The sequence below is a fragment of the Cottoperca gobio genome, chromosome 15, assembly GCF_900634415.1.
Source record: "Cottoperca gobio chromosome 15, fCotGob3.1, whole genome shotgun sequence".
Classification (NCBI taxonomy): Eukaryota; Metazoa; Chordata; class Actinopteri; order Perciformes; family Bovichtidae; genus Cottoperca; species Cottoperca gobio.
In genome coordinates, this window is record NC_041369.1 from 10,105,132 (window position 1) to 10,130,107 (window position 24,976).

General features: G+C 42.2%; 1 protein-coding gene across 4 annotated transcripts in view; it reads right to left on the bottom strand.

Moving 5' to 3' along the window:
- Nucleotides 1–950: 950 nt before the first annotated feature.
- Nucleotides 951–24,976, bottom strand: part of micu1 (mitochondrial calcium uptake 1) — a 31,808-nt gene continuing 7,782 nt past the window's right edge. The window contains exons 5-14 of one of the 4 annotated variants that reach the window (XM_029449263.1): nucleotides 21,938–21,981; nucleotides 18,132–18,143; nucleotides 11,846–11,851; nucleotides 10,963–11,077; nucleotides 9,462–9,544; nucleotides 9,109–9,309; nucleotides 6,891–7,028; nucleotides 5,370–5,478; nucleotides 2,000–2,089; nucleotides 951–1,820 (exon numbers count right to left, since the gene is read on the bottom strand). In XM_029449263.1, the coding sequence (XP_029305123.1) occupies nucleotides 1,660–1,820; nucleotides 2,000–2,089; nucleotides 5,370–5,478; nucleotides 6,891–7,028; nucleotides 9,109–9,309; nucleotides 9,462–9,544; nucleotides 10,963–11,077; nucleotides 11,846–11,851; nucleotides 18,132–18,143; nucleotides 21,938–21,981 (959 nt within the window). In that variant the 3' untranslated portion in view covers nucleotides 951–1,659. The remainder of the gene's footprint in view (nucleotides 1,821–1,999; nucleotides 2,090–5,369; nucleotides 5,479–6,890; nucleotides 7,029–9,108; nucleotides 9,310–9,461; nucleotides 9,545–10,962; nucleotides 11,078–11,845; nucleotides 11,852–18,131; nucleotides 18,144–21,937; nucleotides 21,982–24,976) is intronic. The other 3 variants (XM_029449265.1, XM_029449264.1, XM_029449267.1) reach the window with 3 other exon arrangements.

Below are 24,976 nucleotides of genomic sequence, written 5' to 3' on the forward strand. Positions count from 1 at the left end.
TAAAATAAGTAATCAACATATTAATAGACCATGACAGTTTGCTGCAGCCCTAGTTATGATTAATGAACTGCTGGAGGACTTCTGAGAAGGAGTTACCGTCTGTCTCCAAAGAAAACCATGCATCTCCAATTTGATGACTTGAATTTTTCTGAAAAAACAAAAAAAGCATTAGCTGCTCTATTATGGAATATCTTATGATATATACACAACGTTTAAAACCATATTGATTAGTTTAAAGAAAAGGATTTTCACAAATATGAAAACAAGGCTGTTCTGATGTTTTTGGAGACCCATGGTCTTCACAGGAAAAGCATCTTTATGTTTTAAAGTGAGCGTTAAAAGGTTGATACAGTGAAGCTATTCATTTTACGATCACTCGGGATTGTCACACAAGACTAAAACTCTGTGAGGAATACTGATGAGAGATCCTTCAACCTAATCTCCTGCCCACCAATCATCCCTGAGTACTACTTCTGTCCGTCAGTTGCTTTGTGTGCAGGAGAGCCAGCCAGCTCCTTTCAGACCGACGCACAGTGTGTGTACCAAGCGGCTGCAGGATAATATTTTAATGGGCAGCAGAGGCAGAGGGCTGCCCATCCTGTCCATCTCAATTAGACAAAACTGCTGACCGATCTCTTGCGCGCACACACACACACACACACACACACACACACACACACACACACACACATACACCAGCATCTTTTTCTTCCTCTGGCACACACTCAAATGCACTGCATACAATCAGCCGTGCAAGTTTTGCCCCGAAATGTTACGCCCAATTTTATTACACATGAAAAATGACATTCTTTGTGCTCCGTAGATTAGTCTCGCTAATCCCCGATTGCTCTTTTCTCTGAGTCAAAGAGTGAAATTGAGAACATGGCAGGACAACGATCCAATTTACGAGTCAAGCTGAACACAGTCGCTCATAAATAAAGCTTAATCACTTTTACATTATTAAAAACATCTTTAATAGAGCATTTCTTTTAACATCCATCTTATATAAAGTGTTTCAGTGGGAAATAATTAGAAGAATACAGACTTTGAACAGTACATTGTAGGGCAGGATGAGCAACAATGATCTTTTAAGGGACAAAATAGGGATGCAGCAGCTGGAGCTGGCAGACTGAAAGAAAAGGCGCTAACAAGATCACAGCCGTCTGCTTTCTGCCCTGCCAAAGAAATAACTAAGGGTCTGTTGTCGGTATAGAACAGACATACTGCGGCATTTATACCGCTGAAGGTCAAATAATAAGATATAATTGCAGATATAAAAGTGTTGTTTTTAGCGTTCGACTAAGGGTCACACAGTTACCTGCTGACAAGGCATTCATCTATATAGAATGTGGCAAAAAAAACAACTTACAAACCTTGTATATTTTAAAATATACAAATATCCATGATGCCTTGGACAGGCATGAGACAGAAGCCTTTCAGGACACGGTGCGCTGCAGCATGCTTCAGTCACTATATTGATAGTTTGAACTACAGCGACATGCGTTAATGGTTGATGATGCCCCTCAGAGCTGCAGTCCTAATGAGTTCATTGCATTAATTGTCTGTTGGAATTGTCTAGACCAGTTTGGTCTTTGATGCTACTGGTGTTGTTGCTTTATTCACACGTCGTCATCCTCTCCCACGTTGCCTCTCGTCTCTCTATGTCTTTGGTGTGGCAAAGTCCCAGGCGGTATCCTGGGCACACTTACACATGGCGCGCACCAGCCGAGTGAAGCCCATGTCCTTGGGTTTCTCCAGCCCACGCATTAGCCGCTGCTTCATAATGGCTATGAACTCCCTATTACTCAGCTCGCCGTTCCCTGAGGCAGACAGACAGGAGGAGAGGGAGGAGAGAAAGGGCAAGACAAGAGGACAAATGATGAAATAACGGACAGAGTCAGTAAGAGGAGGAGCCTGTGACTTCCATTTGTGAATGATTTCCACCCGTCCGTTGAGGAGTTATTTGCTTTTCATAAAATATAGTTAGCCGGGCACTTACCGTCGCAGTCGAACAGAGCGAACACCACATCACACACGTGGTCCGACAGCTCCACTTTGGCCACGGTGCGGGCCACCTGCTTCATGGTAACTGAGAGACGGAGGGAGGGAATCACAGATAGAGAGCTTCAACATTCGTGGAAGAGAGTAATAGAGGTGCGAGTCACACAAGCCAGCTCATAAATGGGCCCATGTGGAGGACATTGTGTGCGAGTCAAACTGCCTGCGATCGATAGCAGCCACGACTCCCATTCACCGGGGAGACTATCTGATCCAGAGAAAGAAAGGGGCTGAGAGGAGGAGCGGACAGCATCAGGACATCTATCTGAGAATGAGACGGGCTCGGAGGAATGAGGAAAAAGCCTCTGAGGTCATTTCAGAAAAACAAATGATGAAAACCTCCATAGTCTCCAGCAGAATGATTGATTATCAGACAAGTAGAGAAGCAAAGTAAAAGAGAGACAGGAGAATGAGAAGGAGGAGAGGGCGGGGAGGAATAGAATATCTGACAAAATCATCCTGCAAATGGCACGACAAAAAACATAAAAGAAAGAAGAAAAACAGCTGAATCACTTCACCAAGAATCTCATTAGTGGCCTTCTTTTCTACCTTCAACAATGTGCAGTTCCAGATAACACACCCACATATGAGACACTGTACTAAAAGGGTGTGAAATTATCAGATTTGAGAGCGAGATGAAAGACGTATAAAAAAAGAAATTCAGGATGTAAAATACAAGAGAAAAACACAAGAGCTCCTTAAAAGGGATTGTTCAGATCTTTTGAAGCGGTGCTGTTTGAGGTTCTCATCTATATGCTGTGTATTCCCTACAGTAGATGGCAGTCGGCACAGCCCCAGTTTGGAGAAACATACGGGAGTACCGTCACGGAATATAAGCAATACTGCTGTGACGGGGCCGCAGCTAAATGTAACTTCAGCCAACTAAACTTTTAAAACACTGAAGTCACACAAACAAACTAACCAATCGAGACAGAGGTAGACCAACAGTCTGGTGGCTTTAAGGAGAGCATTGAGAGCGGCTTCAGTTCCACGTTGGAAAGAGCGGTGAAAATATTCCAAATATAGCGTACACTTAAACTGATATTGATTTTTCTTTTGGAGGGGCCTTTCTCATAGGGGGCTACAATTGTTTTTGCTGCTGCCCCCGTCCACAGCAGCACACTGCTTAGCTTCTGTATCGGTACTCCTGTCCGTTTCTGCAAACCGGGGGCGTGCCGACCGCCATCTACTGCAAGACCCTGACTGTGGATAAGCGCCTCATTACGGCTGAACAATCAATCAGAATTTAATCAAATCACAAATATTGCGCCTGGAATATGGACTTGAGCAATGTCCAAACTGCAGGAGGCGCAATATTTGTTAAAAGGCAAAATGTGTCATAAAAAAGTATTGTGCTGCTGCAGAGATGTTTGCACCATGATCTGTTTAATATATTTTTCAATGAAAATTAGAATATTGATGCAAAAATGATCATTCCTCCAACATTGTGAATCACGTTGTAATATCCGTCAAAAATAATGGTTCAGCCCTAGACCTCATGCAACCCCACTTCAAAAGATATGAACTATCCCTTTAAGGCTTGAAGACGGTTTCACGGACAACAGGAGCAGAGATCATTTACACACACACACACACACACACACAATAGACCCTGCACTCCCTTAGAGCAGAAGCCGTTTCATCAGTGAGTCAGAACTAATGGATGTGCTGACAGAAAACATACAGAGGCCCAATGAAGGGCTGAATCACTGCAATGAATGACGAAAACATTGACTCATCATTAAACCATTTGCCATATTATAAAAGCTGCTGGTCCTCGCTGCCTCTCACATTAAATCGACTTTCATCGTTACGAGTGTGACAAATAAATTCTGTAGACATTAATGTGTTGAGGAAGATAAAGGAAATAACCTCAGTTTAATGACTGATGTGACATTTAATAATTGGTCTTTGCAGACACATTATTCAGGCGTGAGAATGCTGTCTGCCGAAGTCATAATCCTTCAGACTTTCAAGAAATCACAAATCTAAAACACATCTAGAAAACAAGACAACATTCTTTTCCTGCATTTTTTGACAGCAGATCAGTTTAACACTAACACAAAGGACTGATGGAAAAAGAAGGAGCAGCAACAGTGAGCTGAAGGACTGCACACCTCCAGCTCCTCAGCAAGGTAACCAACTTCTTACAGTATCCTGTGGAAAATGGCTGCTGCGCTGTGCGCCGTGTGAAATCAGATTGCTCATGGCGTGATGGAAAAAGGCAGATTATTGATTTCCTTCTTTATGTAAACGACGTACGTTTGTTGAGCTGCCCTGTAAACAGATACACCAGTCGCTCCTCTGTTGTATTTCTGACTAAGTATCTGCTCAATGACTGTTTGCTGGAGTATTATACTGCACTTACTGTTGCCATGGTAACTACAGGTGTTGCAAAATCAACCAGGACTGAAACCTTGAGGATGACGATGTGAACGTCCCGCTTTAGGGTTCTTCAAGTGTTGGTTAAGCTGTAGTTACCATCCTGGTGCTGACGGGCAGTCCCACCCCCACTCTCCCTCCCCCAGTGATGATGCCACCAAGTGTCAGTGGGCAACAATAAACAGCCTGCAAAGGGATCTGTCCAGAGGTCGAGTTATTACAGATGTTTTTAATAATGATGGAATAAATCTGTAGGCGGTCATTGTGACAGATTAGAACATGAAACGTAACTTTAATTAATTCTCAGCACGTCTCCTCTCCTCCTCCCTTCTCTGGGAGGAGCGGCGGCGCTGCTGGTGCAGAAGGAGCACACGCTGCGGGATTTCCTCCTGGGGAACAGAGTGCTTTCAGGATCGATAAATGAAATCCCACATTCAGAGAGTCTTGCCGAACCTCTGATCACTTCCCCCGGGAGAAATGTTCCTCGTCTCAAAACTTGGCTGAAGTGGAGCTGCTAATTCAGTCTCCGGTTTGGCAGAAAAGTCATCTGCCCGAGGCAAAGACACCAAGACTAATGTTGTAAAATTGCATTGTTCATGTTTGCCTATTTAGGCACAATGCTCAGTGTTTTTGGTGACCTCTGTAGGGAGAACACATTGATCTGTTTTGTGACCGCACGGTCGATGTTCTCTTGACAGACATTTTCGTGTGCTCTCCTGCGGGCCTAAAGGAAGAGTCGGTAGATAAATGGATAGATGGAGGAACAGATGAAAAATGGCTGAGCAAGAGAAGGAGATGTGGGAAGCCAATCTGGCTGGCGGAGTGTTAACAGCTCTGAGTGTCAGAGGATGAAAGTGACAACAGTTGAGTCTTAAGGAGAGTAATTAGGCGAGCAGAATGTCAGAGGAAAAGGGCAAATGTGAGTGTACCTTTATCTATGGAGGCTCCAGCCATGTGGTAGAAACTCAGGGCTGTGTCCACATCGTTCACGTTCTTTAGGAAAGTAAAGAAATTCTCCACCTCCTCAAACGTGATCCCCTGCGCAAGATGGGAAAATACACAAAATGAGAGGAACAGAAACAAATCATTCCTGACATTTAACCTGAGCCTTAAGAGCTCTACACTCATGTGAAAAATGAGCCAAAAATGATAATTACTTCTGCCTCTGCACCATGGCATTTTGGGAGTGTGACACATATGACAACTTCGGGCAGAAGCAGTCGGCACACATGGATGAACAGCGCGGCGCGGACAGACAGAGGAAACAGACGGTCTAAGACACACATGCACATACAAACAGACGCATATTCACACAGCTGTCACTCTGCTGATGAGGCCATTTGCAAAGAAAAGTAAGCAGCTGGTCTCCCGCAGTAAATAACCCTTAACTCATTCACATTACAGGTTATGCCAATGCAGTGAGACTGACAGCTGCATGGAAAAAAGACGGGATAAATAGCGAAAGAGAGAGACGCTTAATGCAGTTCAATTCCTTCGGGAGACACAACTCTGGCAGCACCAGCCTCGTCTTTGTGTCATGCCTGGGAGGAGCAGCAGCTTCCCTGCTTTCTGTTTTCTTTTCTCTGCTAAACACTGCATTTAATCATCAAATGTGTCTCATCATAGCTCATGTGATGCTCGCTATCTTTGGGGGAAAAAAAAAAAAAGTGATAGATTTTCTGCTGCAACACTTCTGGGGATACGATATGCAGGGGCGTCACTTCAGTCAACTGAGTGATGGGGCTTATTACAGGGAAACAGGCGCGAAATAACTGGAAATAGAAAAAGGATATGGGCATATACTGATGTTGGCTCTGAACCCTCTGCATCTTGAATATTTGTACATATCTCCTCCGTTTGGTCTGTCCCAGCTGGAGCCATTTCACTTGCTTAGAGCAAAGCGGTGGCGTTTGGTGAAAGAATGTCTAAGGAAAGGTCACAATTCCTTTTTGCAAGAAACCTACATCTGAAGCAAACTAATAAATAAGTCAAACTGATTAAGGCGTTATTTATTGATAGAAGAGCAACTGAGGAGGAGGACAAAGACTGAAGGCTTTATTAAGAAGCTCAGAGAGAAATGGAGTAATTATGTCCTCCTGGCCTGCTGAGTGCTCGCTGCTCTAGTCACCGCACACAGAGATAGTGGAAGGTAGAAGAGTCGGAGAGAGAGTCAGTGTTGGTCAGGTGGATAACGTCCGGCTCCGAATGGCCTGTCCTCCCCCAGTGATGAATTACCTCTCATCCAGTCCGTCTCACACACACTCGCAATGTCCCAGCACAATCTCCTTTCCCCCTCAGGCACACGCCGTCAGTCACGCATCCTCGCATTCTAGCAAACTACGTGAAAACACCCCACACCACCAAACCACCATACAGAATATAACCAGAGTACAAATCACCTCCCTCAGATTACAATGGAAGTGTGAATAAGTACACACAGAGATATCTACCTGTGCATCCTTAAACATCTTCTTCAAGCCCTTCTGCATCTGCTTGAGTTTACGAGACTGGACGCCACTGTAGGCCAGCAGCATACCCCCAAACTGTCTCTCGCTGATTCTGCCGTTCACAGGATCATTCCTCTCGAACTGCAGAGGGGTGAGAGAGAGAGAGAGACAGATGAAGACTTAGTGCTGTGCAGAGGCACAAACAAATTAATAGGAGGAGTGCATGGGGAGATGGGAAACAGTAAATACTGCTGTCAGGCTTCAAGTTGAATCATGCTTGGAGTTGGCATTGGTGACATAAAATCTGCATGCGCATTTTCTTTTTACAATGTTCCACTGGAGCTTAGTTTAACAGCGGGCCTTGGCTGTGTCAGGTCAATCCAGTCAGATTTATATCTGAGGCTGCTCGACAGCCCCGCGGCTCCCTCCCTCCTCTCTATCTGCAACGGGCCGACCTCTCAAAATGTTAATTTGTCGCACTTGTGAGCAGAAGCTCAGCCAAAAATAAGCCTGAAGTACAGATTTCAGGGGCGACATTAACATTCATGCACCTGCAGAGGATCTACCTTATCTGTCACATTACATGTGGTGATGAGCAGGTAGCGTACAGTGGGGGTTCTCCACTGAAAGCAGCTGCCTGCTGCTGCTGAAAACGACACTATGAGAGGTGGGAGAGTGAACCAAACCAGTGAAGTTCCGGGCAGGACACACTTAAAAGGTAACTTTGGGACAACAATTATTCAAATTGGTGGTGTATTGAGGGAGAACGCTGCAGAGGGCCGCCGCTAAACGAGCTACAACGTAATCATATCGGGAAATTCCGCATAGTCAATGCAGGTCCACTTAAAGTGCTTGTTTTTACCACTGACCGGCTCAGATTGTTATTATAAGTGTGTGACAACACATTGGAAAGGTCCCTACAGAGATCCGGTCTGTTTGTTGTCATGTGACAACGGTGGAAGCGTGAGTTAAAGTTGGAGAGAGTGGTGCTGGTGTTGTACAGAAAGTGTAGCTTAGTGTCATCTTAAAGATGTTCAATGACATGGCTGAAGATTAAGCTGATATCGATGTTGTTGCAATACGAGATTTAACAGAACAGATCAACTTAAAGTAGAAAAACCGTTAGATTCCTCTGTAGGGTCCTTTCACAATGTTGTCAGACACTTATAATAACAATCTGAGCTCAATCTCGTTTACCCTCAATTCTGGAGACATTTCAAAAATAGTTGTACCCATTAGTCACTGAGACACAAACACACGGGAAAACCCAAAGGACCGAAGTGAAGGACAGTAGCTCTGGTTGTTCTGACATTTCCATTATTATGCCTTGACATACTGGCTTGATAAAGACAGCGATTGTGTATTCCTGCGTTTTCAAAACGTATACATTTTGCTCTGACTGACACCAGACAGTATTTCCCGCTTTATTGGGAATTCATAAAGTTATCAAAACAAGAATAAGAGAAAGTGAGCACAACAAAACGCTAAAGCTGGTGAAATATGACCTAGGGTGAGGTGCAGGCTCAGCCAATGAAGACAGAGAGGGGTGAGCATGTGTGACCAAGATTTCAGGAATTGGATTAGATATGTTGATGTCAACCTTATCTGTGGAGTTATGATTTCCCTCTCTGAGCATCATTAAGACCTGAGATAGTGTTTTCTTTCTGGCAGATGCTCTCAGACTCCAGTCCTATTCTTGGAGCCTCAGATGATGGCGCCCATTTATGATTCAGTGTACCAGTCAGGCACTACCCACGCTAATTAAAACGATTAGAATAACCATATGCTCAACAACACTGATCAGTTGCCGTTACTGTAGAGGCAGGGGAGGAGATAGAAGTTGGCTCCTATACTTAACGGTCACAGCTGTGAGAGAGTGACACTGACCAGTGCTGACAGACACACAGAGCTTCTGACATCCTCTACCCTTTCTATTATGCATAACGTTCACAACACTCGCCTCCTAGCTTCTCCTCTGGCTTTTGAACACTTGTTGGTGTATTTGAACATTTACCGGGGGACTGAATGTAACAGAGGATCTTGTAAATATTACTGTCCCTGAGTCAGCTTTCAATTTTCATTGATAGCCCCTGAATAGGTGCAGCAGAGACTAAGATTTAAGATTAGGGAAAAGCCATAACATTCAAATTAATTAATTTCAACTGTACTCAATAGTACAGTAAAGAGGACTCTCTTCCTCCACTCTTTCCTCTCTCAATACCTCTAGTTTGAGCACATCATGCTGCAGTTTCCTCTGAAACTCCAGAAAGCTGCCGATGGTGAGTTTTCCCTTCAGGTCTTCTCCAAAGAAGTACGTGGTGAGAGCAGAGCTGCAGCCGGCTGTCTTCAGAGTGTTTCCTGTGGTGGAGCGGTCGCGGTGTCGCATGCCCATACTGGTCTGAGAGCGGATGATGCTCTGGACCTAGGGATGGAGAGGTCAACCGTGTAAACCAGGAGACAAGCACTTGGAAACATTTACTTTCTGTAATATATATATATATATATATATATATATTTATTAAGTGTGACTGCTGTATGTGTGCAAGACGTACTGCTGCTGTTCTGCAGTCCTACCTGTTCAAACTCCTCCAGATCCACCTCTCCATCGCCGTTCAGATCAAACATCTTGAAAGCAATCTCAAAGTTCCTCTGGGGAGCTGGATACAAAAACACATTCTGAAATCAATACAACACATTTTGGAAACGACACGTCACACTGGGGGAAAGATGAAAGCTGGGTTGATCCAGTGGTGCAACTGGGGGGCCCGTTAGAACAGCCATCAGACTGCACAATGATCACTTCTCAGAGCAGACCGTGCACAATGATCACTTCTCAGAGCAGACCGTGCACGGTCTATATGAGCTCATCTGGAACACAACCTTTGCATTAACGGTACTTGAATTGCAATTTGCAGCACTGTTTTTTACAATTTGTCCACACTTACAAATTACATTTACTAGACTTCTGCTATCAGCGCTCACTTCACTTTAATGTCCACATGACCAGGGGCCGTGAAATTTGTTTTCGGTACAGCAGAATAACGAGGCTCAGCTATAATGATAATGATAAAACAAACACAAAAGGGAAATGGTTGGACAACCGGTGCCTCGATTAAGAGTCTTAGACACAATCTGGCTTAAAGCACCTGTAATTAATGTGAACATATTGACGTTTACTTCCTCACGATACAATCTGGATACTTACAGAAGAAGCATATGGACCTCCGGAGAATTCTTATTGTGAATGCAATACACATTTTTACATATCAGATATATGGGCTATACATTCACATGCTATACTTAAAGTATATATAGACATGTTTTTGCTTTTATTTATCACTATGAAGTAAATGTTGAGTGCACAATGTAATGGCTATAGAGAAATTACACTGTCAGTGGTTTTGATTGGTTCCCTAGAAGCCTCGTTTTCACTATGCAATCCCGTCTGCCTCCGGGTGCGATGTCCCGGGGAAACGAAGGCTCGATATACGGCACACAAAAGAGGATCGCGCCGGAGTTGTGCCTATTCTTCTGAAGGTAATAACACGGAGGCTGACCCAAGATGGAAAACTCTTTTTTGCTCCAACATCGTCACAGCAGAGTAGATCGGTCCACTTGTTCATAAGAAACTATGTTGTTGTGCAGTTTGTTTGTAAACAAATGCAGCGTGTCGTTAGGATCTCTGAGGAAATATATATATAATATATAAATATATGTTATAATACTTTGTACTATTTTTGTGGCCGTTTAAATGGATTTAACCCAACCATAAGGCATGCTGCCCCGTCTGATTAAAAATTAGTTGTCCTTGAAAACGTCCCTCAAGACTTACTCCATATGGACAGATTATAATAAATTGTTGAGCTGGGGATATGACTAAGCATCGGAGAGGAAGGAGTTAGAGCTTAACTGCTGCAGTAAAAAGGCAGAGGGCAGAGAAGACAAAGAAGAGCTCTTCTTAGGATTTGATTTGTGATCAGTATGTAAGATTTTAAGGATGTGGGATTGAATGGGATAGGTGGAATAAGACACTTTAGATGTCTGTGCAGTCTGTAGAGTTCAACGATGTACTTACTGGACAGCACCGTGGTGAGGAAGATGTAGTCGGAGAAGGAGATGAGGCCACATTCTCCCAATGTGAAAAATATGCTGTCCTCATCTGCAAACTTCTCCCTCTCCTGGGCGATCTTCTGCTCATTTGGATCACCCCCAAAAAAGGAAGAAGTTATATTAAAAACATTTCCCATGATTCAGCAAAAGCCTTGCAGTTTTTACAGCTGTCCCAGGTGTGACTTTATGTGTGTGCAAGCAAGTGTGTGTGTCTGACAGTGAAGCTCAATCATAGACTGGCTATGCTCAAAACACAGAAACGTACACACATACTGTACTTACACACACACACACAAATCGTCCTGGTGCATAAGGAGGATTATAGAAAGACGGTTTATCACAATAACAGTCATGCAAATGCTGCATACACATGAAGCCGTACAGGCAAGTGAGGGTGGTAGTGACAAGCAATTAGTCTGTGGTCAATTCAAGTACAAAACATATTATCCACCAGAGGTGGTACTCACAGAGTGAAATTGACACAAAGAGAAGGAAAACATCACGAGAGACTGTAGCACAAACACACACTATTGATCAACCATATCTGTAACACAACCCAAATGTATTAATCATTAAAAACAAAGTGACTTTAGCTCTTTTTTTCACACGCACACACACACACACACACACACGTATACAAACGCACAATTAACATTTTTCTGTTAGCATGTGTATATTCACAGCATTGCATGAAAGAGTGACTAAACCACATGCACACTACACACTCAGTGAAAGAGACTTAAAAGACAGCGCCCGCGGGACGCTCCACCAAACAGAGTGGACAGACGGACAGAGCATGCTTAGGGAGGGGGAGGGGGCTGGGCCACGCTGAGCCCACGTGGAGTTACCTCCGTCTGTAAGAAGTCCAATTCAGAGGAGGAGGAAGGAGGAGAAACAACTGTTAGAGAACGGCCTCTGCTGTCTTTAGCAGGGCCTTGAACGACAAAGACATTCATGTGCATTCATATTGTTGCACACGGACACACACACAGAAAGCATCTTACTCCAAAATGAGATATTTTGGGGGGGGGGGAGGATCCCACTCAAATGAAGAATTCACTTATGACTCAATGTCTCTGCAGTCTGCGAGTGTGATGAAGCTCCACTGACAAGGCTTTTATAACAATCATGTTTTATTTGCATTGTCACCGGAGCGGTTTGCTAAGTGCACATTGCAAATTAAGTGCTAAGAAAAGGGACATAGGCTTACAATAATTGGGAGAAACATATCTGAATACTGACATTTGGTGGCATCCCCCTTTAAAGCGTAACATAACAAAATTCTTTCCCCATGAACCGACTCCCTTCTCATGATGAACAGACAGTAAAATGGCTGCTAAAGACAGCTGATACAAACGTATAGAATGCATCAGTGTCCCCAATGTGTGTCCATCTTGACTCTTGCATGTCAGTGATGCAAATATAGAAAAAAGTGGTTTCTACTGTAACATTTATTATTGATGGTATATACATTTACAGTATAAGGGGAGAAGGGAGTGGGAGAGAGAGAGGGAGGTGAGAGAGAGTTGTTTTTGGAGCAGTGCTAGTGGTGGAGAGACAGAGAGATAACACAAGGCAACATTTTCATTCTCATAAGCATTCAGGTGTTTGCATGTGTGTAAGTGTGACACAAGTATTTACATAAAGGAAGTATGTACATGTAGAAAGAAGAAAGAGTAAAGAGGGAAACTGAGGGTGAACAGGTTGGTATTGGGCCCTGGGTTTGGAACGATGACACACAGAGAAGGCCTTCTAGAGCAGAGGTGAGCTCGACCCGTCCTGATGTCAGCCTTCACAAGAGAAAGACACACACACAACCGCACAAGTGTGTATTTCAACGGGCACACGCATACTCACAGCCCACACAGACAGCTACACAACTACACACAAGAGAGATATAAACACACCGGGCCTAATTATAATGATCAGAAGGAAGGCACAGAGCACATTAGGCATAATAACTCTTCAGTGTCCTGACTCAAGGACAAAAATCACTCCTACAGAATTTCAAAATGGCATTCAAGAAAACCATCCACATATAACTGCCAAGGGAACCAAACAGCATATTCAGCTGATAAAGGGAGATATTTCAGAGTGTGTGTTTATTGGTTAGTATGCCCATGCACAAACACTGAGCTTTTAGTCCACCCTAATGCAGTCGGTTGTCCCCATCAGAAGAGAACACGATTCACTCTTTTAGGATTCCTCTCTACCGCTGCATACTTCACTGCTGAGCTGACAGCATAGCTTTCACTCTTGCCTTCTCCCCCATACACAATGTCATATCATGCTGTACATCTCTCCAACAATTGTATGATGTAACACTGGTGCACTCTTCCAAGCAGTGACACAGAGGTGGCGGTGTGTATATCAAACTGTGCAGCGGGTTTCCCTTAGCTTTTAAGCCTTTAACTATGGAGCTTGTGGCTCTGCTATAAAACCACTTCCCATATTCCCCGTCATCCTCCATCATTCTGTCACCGGTGCAAGCCTCAGCTTCCCACTGCAGTTGTGCACTGTTGGGTGCTCTGGCAACAAGCCATTCAACAGTACAAACAAGCATATACTATTTCAGATAAATGGTAAAAACATATTTTACCTACAAGAGATACCTGTTAGGTTACTTGATTCCCCAGACGCCGTCTCATCAGTTTAGTCTTTCATCAGTTTTGATTGATCTACCCAGAGGACATTAAGCCTATAAAATATGCGGCAGCAAATCACTAAAAGGATCTTAACTTCATTGGAGTCTGTATTTAACACCCATCTTAGATTTTTCCCAAAGCACTGAACTTCAAATGACTGTAAATCTTATTGCTGCAGCACTCCAGTTAATTAAAAGCTAACGCTTCATCTGTCAGCACGTGTCAGTTGAATGTTTATAAGCATGATTTCTTTTTAAATCTCTGCCTCGAGCCTAATCATGTGTTCATTCATGTCTGCATGTGTCAGCTACGCTATGGCCAAGTCCTTGTTCAGCCCACAGGGCTGTGTCCAGATGATGGGCTGAACAACCCAACTAGCCTGTGAGCCGAGGCAGAAGCATCGCTTCTGACAGAGCCGCTGGCTGAACGGCGCCGTTGGTAAAATGTACTGCCGTCATTTACACACAGATTGGGTTTAGGGTTTGGTCAGGGCTAATCTCTCCAGTGCACCAGGGGACGGAGCAGCCCGATAGCTGCCCTGGCCAAATTTAAAGTAGCACGAACTTAGAGAGTCCAACAAATGAGACCCATATATATCAAGCACAGCCAGAGGCATGCATGCAAAGGGGCTGTATCTCTTTCTGCTCATTTCACATCAGTGCCCAAGAAACACTTTCTAAGCACACCATGAAAAACTTGGACTGAAAAAGCTCTTAAGGATTGTCATATTTCATTAGTGAATCCAAAACTGATTGTATGCTTCAACATCTATAATCACCTTAGTTTCTCAACACTCTCAACAAATGATCAAAGCTTTAAGAAATGATCTCCAAATACAGAATATAAACAACTTTACATGATCAAACTTAACTTAGTTGCACTGTGGTGTTCAGTTATATCACAGCTGTGCTGATGAGAAGGCGTACATCTTTTACATCCAGCATCATCACGTTATAATAAAAGAAATCAGGCAGCTGTTGATGTGATTGAGAGGAGACGTACTGAAACACATTATACTGCAGTCTTTAAAAAATAGTCTTGAAATAAATCATGTGCCACCCGTCCATTTTCTGCTAGCTTCACTTCTGTTATTTATGCTGCTCCACCAGCACTTTGTGTGGCCATGCGTTCGGCTTAGGCGCTGAAGGCAGCTTAGACTTGGCCCAGTCTAATACCACTGTAACGGCTGCAGTGCTTTGTTATTGATTAGATGTGTGACCCTGTCCAACACTGCAGCTGCAGACACCCCGATAACAGGGGAGTGGAAAAGAGGGAAGCGGATGTTGAAAGAAGTGGATATAAACCACATAGTTTGTGTTCAAGCTTTAAAATGTTAATTATCACATAAAAGACACGGTGACTTTTCTCAGATAACGTCATATGACTCTTATATGACTCTCTGGACGGCCACGGCCAAAACAAAGAGATGAATTTATGAGTCCAGGCTGAGTCCTGCCACTGACGATGAAAAGCTCAAGCTGCAAAGAGCGGAAATCTGCCCCCACTCTTTTTGTCTATGCATTCATGTGTGTGGCGAGTCTTCTTGAGTGATGCCTATCCCAGAGCGACCTATCATCTTGTGTACAGGTGAGTCTCGCTAGAACTGGGTGTACTGGAGTGCTACACCAGTGGGTATATACTGATGCGTACAGTGTGACAGGCAGCATATAGTGAGTAAAAGAGAGACGGGGGCGAGACAAATGCATTAAAAATGGAACAGTGCCTTTATGTCGCTTTGTGTGATGGGGTAGCTCTTGGGTTACTGGCACTTTGACAGGTTCAATAACAGACGCAGGTTTTCAGAGGGAAAGGGAATTCGGAACGACCTGCTTTGAGGGTTAGGTCAACACGGGTCTCCGTCTGACATTTCTGAACGATGGCTGAAAGCTCTCAGTGTGTTAGTGCACTTGGCCTGTGCTGCAACACATACGACTAGTGCAGTCTCTATCCAAGCCCACAAGAAAACCATACACACGACACGATTCTATAATACTTCGTACTCTGCTTTGAACACCACATAAATCGAGCACATATATCCAAAATCCATCCTTGACCATCAGATGTCAAGAGTGAGTATTTTCTCCTTGTATATGATGATGAATCCTTGGGACCAAACCCCCACAGTCTGTAGAGAGCGGGTGGAGAGAACACTGATGTGTTAGCTTTCCACCTGTAATCCCAGGGGTAACTGCAGAGCAGGTGTACCGTTAATAACTCGTAATTATTCTGGGAGGGCAAATGAGAATAATGGAACCTGATGAGGAGCGCGCAATAAACAAATTTCAGTCGCTGAGGAACGGCAGCTTTCTCACAAGAGAGGAGGACGCAAATTGAACGACCAGGTGTACAGACAACCCAACCTCTTCCACTGAAGATTAGGAGCGGAGAAAGAGACAGAGAAAGATTTAGTGTGTGTGTTTGTGTGTTACGGTTCATAGAGACAAACAATGACAGAGAAGGCAAAGAAAGCCTGTGAGAATTGAAGACAGAAGTGTGAAAAGATGGAGAAAGAGAGTGGTGACAGTCCAAACTGCGGCCCCTGGGAGCTTCCTGTGAAATCGGAAAGAGGGGAACATGACAACAGTTTGTGTGACAAGAGGCTCGTTTCCATTGGCGCACTCCCTCTGAGTGACAGGTGTCCACTCCCAGTCGCAGCAGGTCAAGCGGCAGACGCTTTGGCTTTAGAGGGTCACAGCATGTAGGAACTTTTTGGATACATTTTAGATGTACGGATCAAGTCCTGCCTTCAGTGACTCAAAACCATGCTCTACAGAAATCATGCAGCACTGACATCCGGACAGTCCAGAAGATGGATTTGTGAAGGCTATCAAGCACATCAATACAGCCTCGATGTTAGCTAACAGTCAGAGCCATTTCCTGGGTCTAAAAACCACCCTGTGAGGCCACCATGCGCAGAGAGGGGGCGCCACCACCAGCTACTTTCTCTGTGATACACAGGCAAAGGCAATAGAGCAGTGCATGCTGGGGAAAAAGGCTACAGTGCCAAAGCATGTTGAAAGCTCGAGCTGATATTTCTTAAAAAGGGATGAAGGAAGAAAAGGTGTGTTTATAAAGCAAGACAGAGGGAGTGCAGGGGAACAGCACTGCTAGGATTTGGCATTGACCAATACAAGTTCCTTATCAATGAGTCATCTTAGCTGCTCTTTGTATCTCAGCTTTGCAAGGCGTGATTGTTACTCTTACAATTCGACTATAAATGTATATGAACTATACTTTGGGGCACTGACTGTATATATTTGTGTGAATTATGTAGCAGTACTGCAGTGTTTAATAATCCCTGTAGAGGCAAAGCATAAAGTCTTCACTTTCAATAATTCAGCAGGGAAGGCATGGCAGGCAGCTGCCTCTGACAAGCTATACAAAGGGCACCGGGGAGGTCTCCAACACAATGTCTAATAATACAGAGTTTGCTTACAAGTGCACACATGCACAATAGGGTGCGTGCCTACTTCAGTTTCTGACACTCCCCGTCATTATAAAAAGGTGCACAGGTTGTAACCTGCCCTGGACTTATCCTTGCGTTATCCAGACTGACAGACATTCAGACTTGCCTCAAAGTTAAATAATTGACTAGATAAGCTTATAGGTCAAGGCTCATTTATTTACACGTACCAACATAAATGTGTAGATCAGAAGCATTTGAATCACAAAATGTTTCCTCAGTGCGCTCTGGGGAAACATTTTGGAGCATCGCTGGAAACTAAGAGTTTCAAATGAACAAACTAACACACATTTATGCAAGTGATACAAGCCATTTAAGTGTCCTGGTATATGAAATTAAGTGTATTGCTGTGCTTATATCATGGCCACTTACCACAGGCAATAAGTTGAACCGTACTCAAATCATCAACCATCATGTTTAAAAATGGTTGACAATGAAACAGTGCTGGTGACATATATAATGTTAAAGGTTATCTGCAGGTTATTGTATTTTTGCACTGTGGTTAAAATGTTGACCTGCCAATCAGAAACGAGTACTTTCCATGGCCATGATATAATCTGCCTTATTATTTATTCCATCCTCATATTGTTTGACTTCCGCCATCAGGCTCTGCTCAACACAGACAGCGAATTTACCCTGAGAAAAAAGCTAAACAACATTTTATTACCAGTCTACTGATTTCTTGTTGGAAATGATCCACTGTAATGCACATTGTGGCTGCTGTCGTATACACGGTGGCTGTAAACATAACTGTGACTCTGGTTTCACACTTGCTGAAGCTGAGATGTGGTAAATACAGAAAAACTACTTACTTAGCTGTTCCCCTGGACTAACAACACTGAATAGCTATGCCCTCCGTGTTACTACAGAGCAGTGAGAGAGTGAGTAATACTAAGAAAGAAAACTATTCAGAGACAGAAGAGAAGGGGAACAAAGTATAAATGAGAAGAAGGGAGTAGGTAGAGAATACAAAGTGCAGTTTCTTTTCATTCGGTGCACACATGCTGCTCGGCACACACCCCATACCTGCCAGAAGTCCTGCAGAGAGGGAGGGGCAGAAAAGGGAAGGAGATGATGAGGGAGGGAGACCGAAGAAGAGAGGAGAAGGAGGAGGGGGGATGGGGAGTTTGTGGGTGGAGAATTGGGAGCAGTAGATGGAATGATTGGGGGAGGAGACAGAGGAAAGGTAGGGATTTTGGGAGAAGGGGAGTTGAGGATGATGGTTATTCACGAGGAAGGGAAGAGAGAGAAAATGGAGGGATTACTCATTATGTGAATGAGAGAGGATGGCTGATAAGCACAAAAGAATAATCAACAGTTAACAATGGCAAACGTCAAGTCACATCAACATTAGATTACGACAGCAGAAAGCATGATCAGGGTCGGAGAAGAAAACAGAGGGAGAAATGTATAATGAAACAATTGGTTGAGCAAACAAAGTGCCATTTTAAAAGACTTTTGGAATAACTGTGTTCCCATGGACAGGAAAATAAAAACAAAACAAGCCGGGTGGGTCAATATAGACAGCTGTTAAACAACCCTAGAGCATGTACTGTTTACATACAGTACCTGGAACAAATTAGTGTCAGCAGGAGGGGGTGGGGATCGGGAAAAGTGAGAGTTTTATAACACGTACACTTTGAAAAACACTCTTCCACTTAACTGCGGCCAAACTGCATGTATGTGACGCAGCTCTCAGTTGGCTTGGCTATTTTTAAATAAAACTATGGGAAGCGAGACACTGAGGTCTTTTAAGAGAGCTCTCATGTTACGCTCACACAATGCTGTACACTTCTCTGCCATCGACCTAAGCCTTCACTGCAGTTCATCACCCAACCCCCAGCTGAAATGCTCCCTGTTGTACTTCACCACACCCTCAGTCAACTTCATGATTTACACATCATGGATATAGCGCCTCTATACTTGCCTTAGCCATTTCATCTAGATTTAATTATATACAGCTCTATGTTTCATGTGGACTGCATTTCATGGCAGGAAAAGGTAATGGTTTATTCCTCCGCCAACTAGCTAGGGGGGGGCCCATTAAGCCAGTGAGGAGGAGGCACGTGTCTCTGGGTAAAGAGGGGCTGGGCTGAGCCAGGGAGGGAGGGAGGGGAGCTCTCGGGTCGCTCTGGCCATGGCAGGAAAATCTCAAGGGACAATAAAAGCTAAATACAGTAACTAGCCAAAAAGCCCAAACACGAGGCGGGCAGATAGGGACAACATTTACATAAGCAGACAAGGGCCATAAATGGAGAGTGTTCTATTTTGATTTTAGGTCACCACAGAATTTCACACTTACTTTGGATTAATGTATAGCCTGAGCACTTTGGTTTATATGCTTTCGATATACCGGCGAGTCAAAGTTCTGGGAACTTTCCACAGAAGATCAGGCTTAGTAAAAGCACTACTGTGTTGCAGAAGGCAGTAAAAGGGGAACGTTGTGACAAAGAGTTCTGTCTTTAGCCTCGCTGACTTGGTGCGGTTCATCTGCATGAAAGATGGAGATGAGGTACACACTAACTCATCATCATAGCAGCCTGGGGGCTGATGGATTTTCTAATGAGGTTAGAAACTACAATCGACACACATGATTAGCTAATACTAAATGAATGAGGATGGTTGGCTCCTGGGTGTGAGAGATGCTTTCTCGGGATCAGTGAGAGGGCAGTTATGGTCACAAATCAATATCAAGGAAAGCAGTAATGAAAATAAAGATTGCGGTGATTTATATCGATGGCCTCTATTTTCTGACTGAACAGAGAAGTGTCAGCATTTAGAGCACAGAGACTAGCTCCTGTTCAGGTCAGTCTGTGGCCTAATTAGGGGGCTAGCGTGTCCGAAGTTCACCTGTTGTTATCGTCTCTAAAGAGGTCATTATGCACTGTACTGGCCGACTTTGTACATGTCCCTCTTAATGACTAAGTGTGCAGCTGCTATGATAAAGAGCCAGGCTAGGTTGAAAACCATGTATTTCTTCATTACCCTTTCAATCCTTTTCTGAACTTTAGAGCAAGATATTAGAAAGCATATTTAGAAAGCAAGATAATGTGATCATAGTCTCAATCCCTGTGATTGGAATAATATTGTTTTTTATTCGCTCGACTATCTCTTTATATGTCAACTCTTACAATGCTGTAACCCCAATGACCCTGATGAGCATTTGTTTATTTTTATGACATCGAGTTATCACCTCAATTTATACCTCATTCCAGTTATTCATTTCAGCCTCAAAGATGAATGAATGTGGCAGTTCTTTGATTTATATTGCATTTCTTAAGTTATTCATATGAATTATTATTCAATATATATATATATATATATATATATATATATATATTGAATTATTATTCAATATATATATATATATATATATATATATATATATATATATATATATATATATAGAATTATTATTCAATATATATATATATTGAATTATTATTCAATATATATATATATTGAATTATAATTCAATATATATATATATATATATATATTGAATTATAATTCAATATATATATAATAATAATTCAATATATATATATTGAATAATAATTCAATATATATATATATATATATATATATATATATATATATATATATATATATATATATATATATATATATATATATATATATATATATATATATATATATATATATATATATATATATATATATATATATATATATATATATTGAATAATAATTCTATATATATATATATATATATATATATATTGAATAATAATTCTATATATATATATATATATATATATATTGAATAATAATTCTATATTATATATATGTTATTCACAGTACTATTACATTTAAAAAAGGACCGGGGTTCAGCAAAAGACATGTAGGAGAAACTAAAACAGAGGCTGCATAATATTTGATCAGCAACTTTAGAGAACTTACATGAAGGTAAACACAGAAAGTCTGTGCTGGTTCACAGATATTATCTTTGACTGTTATTTTCACTTCATTTCAGTTCCAACACTATTGTACTGAAGTAAGACCAAACTTTTGAAAACCGTACTTATAATTCCTTCTGTGGCATGAACTGATAAACCCCCCGACTGTATCCTGGGGGATTATAAAGTCTAATCATCAAGTGCAGACTTCATTTCGCTTAAAGTCTTCAGTATGAAATTAGGATCAATATTTAAGAGTTAAGAGACCGACCGATAACTTACTAAAAACAAAAGTATATGTTGACGGACAGCATTTTGAACAATGTTGAGCTTTTACTTAGAACTACTTTACTGAAGGAAAGTCCTCATGTTAACTGCGGGAGGGTGAGTAATAAGTGGAATATTGTTTCTGCAAAGACTCGATAATGTTTTTCAAATTACAAATTTCTGTTTTTTTAGGACACACTAGCACAATTCTTTTTACCTCTGTTGTACTGGGGTAGTTTCAGAAGTTTAGGCGGCCGATATCTTCAAACTTCAGCACATAAAAGTGAAGATACCCTGGGTAACTGGGGTAGGTGAGAAGAAATGTGTTCTTTTGTATTTTGGATAAACGGTTTCTTTAAGCCATTATTGACATTGACCAGTCTGGGGAATAAACCCCCTCTGGTACACTGGGGAAAGAAATAAGGCTCCAATAATATGTTATTAGCACAGCTTTCTGGGGAAATGCAAATCCTATTGAGTTTACAGTATATTTATAAAAATCAACAAACACTTACTTTAAACTTACATTTTTAACCAGGGCGGAAATATTTCTAAGACATAAGTATAAAAACTCTCTGCTGCCGACGTCCATGATTGCTAATGTGACACTTTATTCTCTTTAACAGCCAGACGCCCACTTCTTACCTTTCCATCAAAGCGCTTCACAACAAACTGATCCAGGCCTAGACCTGAAAAACAAACAAACAAACGGAGAGAATACAAACAGACGTACAGATTAGACAAATATTATAACAAACAAGATGCGAAGCAGACTAGTTACACAGGAGGAGCATCAAGATTTATGATGCAGATCAAATGTATTCACTTGGTGTCATTACTGAATCGTTCGTATTTAATGACATGTGCTCAAGATTAATAATGATCATTAACGCATCTCCACTTTGCATATTCTTTAGATTAAACAATCATCAGCATTCGGCTTCGACTCTTCTGATCATTAGTTAGAACAAAGTTCTCAACCAGCATAGCAAGACCGTCCGTGTTTATATTTATGTACATGGTTAGTTGAAGCGTGTATCTCAAGGTGTTTGGTTCATTGCCAACACAAAGAATAATGACTTCAGTCAACACACATGGATCAGCTGGAAATGAGTAGTCTTCACTTTGCACGGGTCTTTTCATTCTGTTATTTCTTTCTATGCATAACGCATCAATTCATTTAGTGGCTGAATACAACTCTGCTCACTGCAAGAATGATAAGAAATTTAATTTTCTCCACTTTTTACTAGACTTAAATCAAATATACTTCAAACATGAGTTATGAATTGTGCATGAAAAAGGCAATTCTACCTCAAAGCTAATGTAATTCAAACTAATAAACCTTGTTGGGATGACTGTTTTCTAAACTCTTGTGAGAGGCGGCAGTTCCAATCTGTTAAATGAAACACGCATTATAAAATAATGTTATGAAAATAGTCCAAGAATCGCAGAGGCTCTTGATATCACGCTGAAAGACTGGGAGCACACTGATCTGCTGAAGCAGTCTCATCAAATCAGATTAACTTTGAGGTCGATGGTTAGAATATAATCTCATTATTAAACTGACCTTGGCTTCATCAGCAATACAGAAAACCTCGTCACCTAAGACCTCTGAAAATAGCCTTGCACCTTCTTCTGCTGAGTCAATAATCCTTTAACCTCAGTTACCGCAAGAAACAGCGCGCACATTTCGAGTCCAACTACCAGGTAAACAAGGTATGTCAAATGCACCCGAAAAAGGCAGCCTTGCTTTGCTCAAATTTGAAAGGACTGTCAAATTCCAGGATGCTATGTGCAACATGTCCTTCTGAAGAGCCAGCCTCTGAAGTGGGACGGTTCACTTGTTCTATCCATCTATTAGGGGTGTGCAATACATGGATATGTTTTGATGCAATCTTGACCCAATATCAAATACCAATATAAGAGAAATGAATTGATTGTTTTAAATTTAAATGTCTGGAAGACAGTATTCAAACTGTTAAATCATATTTTAGATGCTTTTTGTGAGTTGATATAAATGTACCTCATTGTGTTAAATGGGCATGTGACATTGTCTTAAATTGATCGCAGGCCCCGGGATTGAATGGAATTAAAATTGTAACGTGGCAGACTTTGTGATCCCAGAAAATATCGTACCGTTGTCCAAAGAATCGATATAATATTGGATCGCGATGAAACCTTTCATTTACACCCCTACTATCGATGCATCTATATATTTACAGACCCTGTACAAATAGGAGGCTAAAATGATCATACAAGTTTTTTTATCATTACCACCAATCAGACCAATCAGCAACTGAGCGTTTATCATTATTCTTTAATGGACCAGAGAGTCTGTTGGTTAACTTCACTTGGTGGCTTTGAGAAGAGAGTGGCGTGGCTGCCTATAAACTGAATTGTAGCTTCTTTTGGCTTTTCCATCTGCTTTGCTGAACCTTCTCTTATCCAACAAAGCACGGCTCATTATAACTTCCTGTTTGGTAGGGCTAAAAGCAGGATGACGAAAGGAGGAGCTGGGGAATCAAAAAGTGGAGAGGAGCGGTACTGAGTCTAAGAATGGAAGGCCAATGGGGGCCAAGATAGGCTAAGTCTTGAACATGGTTAACAGATGGAAGTGCTGAGGTGAGCAGGAAAGGCAGCGCAGACGTGACGGGCCTCAGCTAAGTCCTTATTAAGTGCTAACTGCACACTTGCCTCCTTTACTGTGGATGAGTGTGCAGGATGTAATAGTCCCACACTGTACATTCAACTGCAAGTCTGTAATGGAGGTTAACATAGTCCCATACAATAAAATCTCTTGCAAATCTAAATTAATTTTATAGTCTTGAATAACCGGATAATGACAGATAAAGACGAGAGAGGAGCTGAATCATGTCTATGCCAAGTTAAGCTCCCTGCGTTCCCGACCCTCCTATGGCTAAAGATCAAATATGTCTCACTGGCTCCATGTGTGACGCCTGAGATCTGCTCTGGTTTGAACCTGTTAATTGATGCGCCAACTGCTGTGTTGTAAATCCCTCAACTCGGCGTGATCGGACGGACCTGTCACTTCCCCCCACTCCCCGCCTCTACTTGTGAAGACAGTCAGTGGGATCGTTATACTATGAACGTGTGCTAGGTGTCCCTGGATGATCCTGGCCCTCCTAATACTGGATGAGATGCAGAATCAGTATAAACCATAGACTGAATATGAAGATGGACGACATGACAGTTCCACAAAAGTGGAGCCAAAACATCTCGATCACTCCCTGGTGGCCCAGCATAGGTCATGAATCCCGCCCCCTCCATGTTAGCGGATGAGACAATGGGCCAAAATAAAAAGTCATGTCAAATACATTTTTTCCCCAATATTTATTGTGTTAATTTTTCTGATAACTGTGGGTTGAATTAGTTATTTGATGCTATAAAAAGGGAGTGAGACTGATGTAGGATTGAGAGCTGCTCTGATTAAAAGTAGTAGCGGAGTCGGAGGCTTAAGAATTGTACGACAGAGAAGATGTAACTAATGCCAACAAGCTGTGGCCATGCTCAGCTTGTGATTGGCTCGTGTGGGTCGGACCTCGATTCTGCGGCTCCAGCCTCCTGACTACTACTGCGCCGACTCTGGCACCAAATGACATCAAAATCTCAAAATGGCAACTGCCGTATCTGTGATACGTTGGCTTCACTTTGTACAGAGTGCAG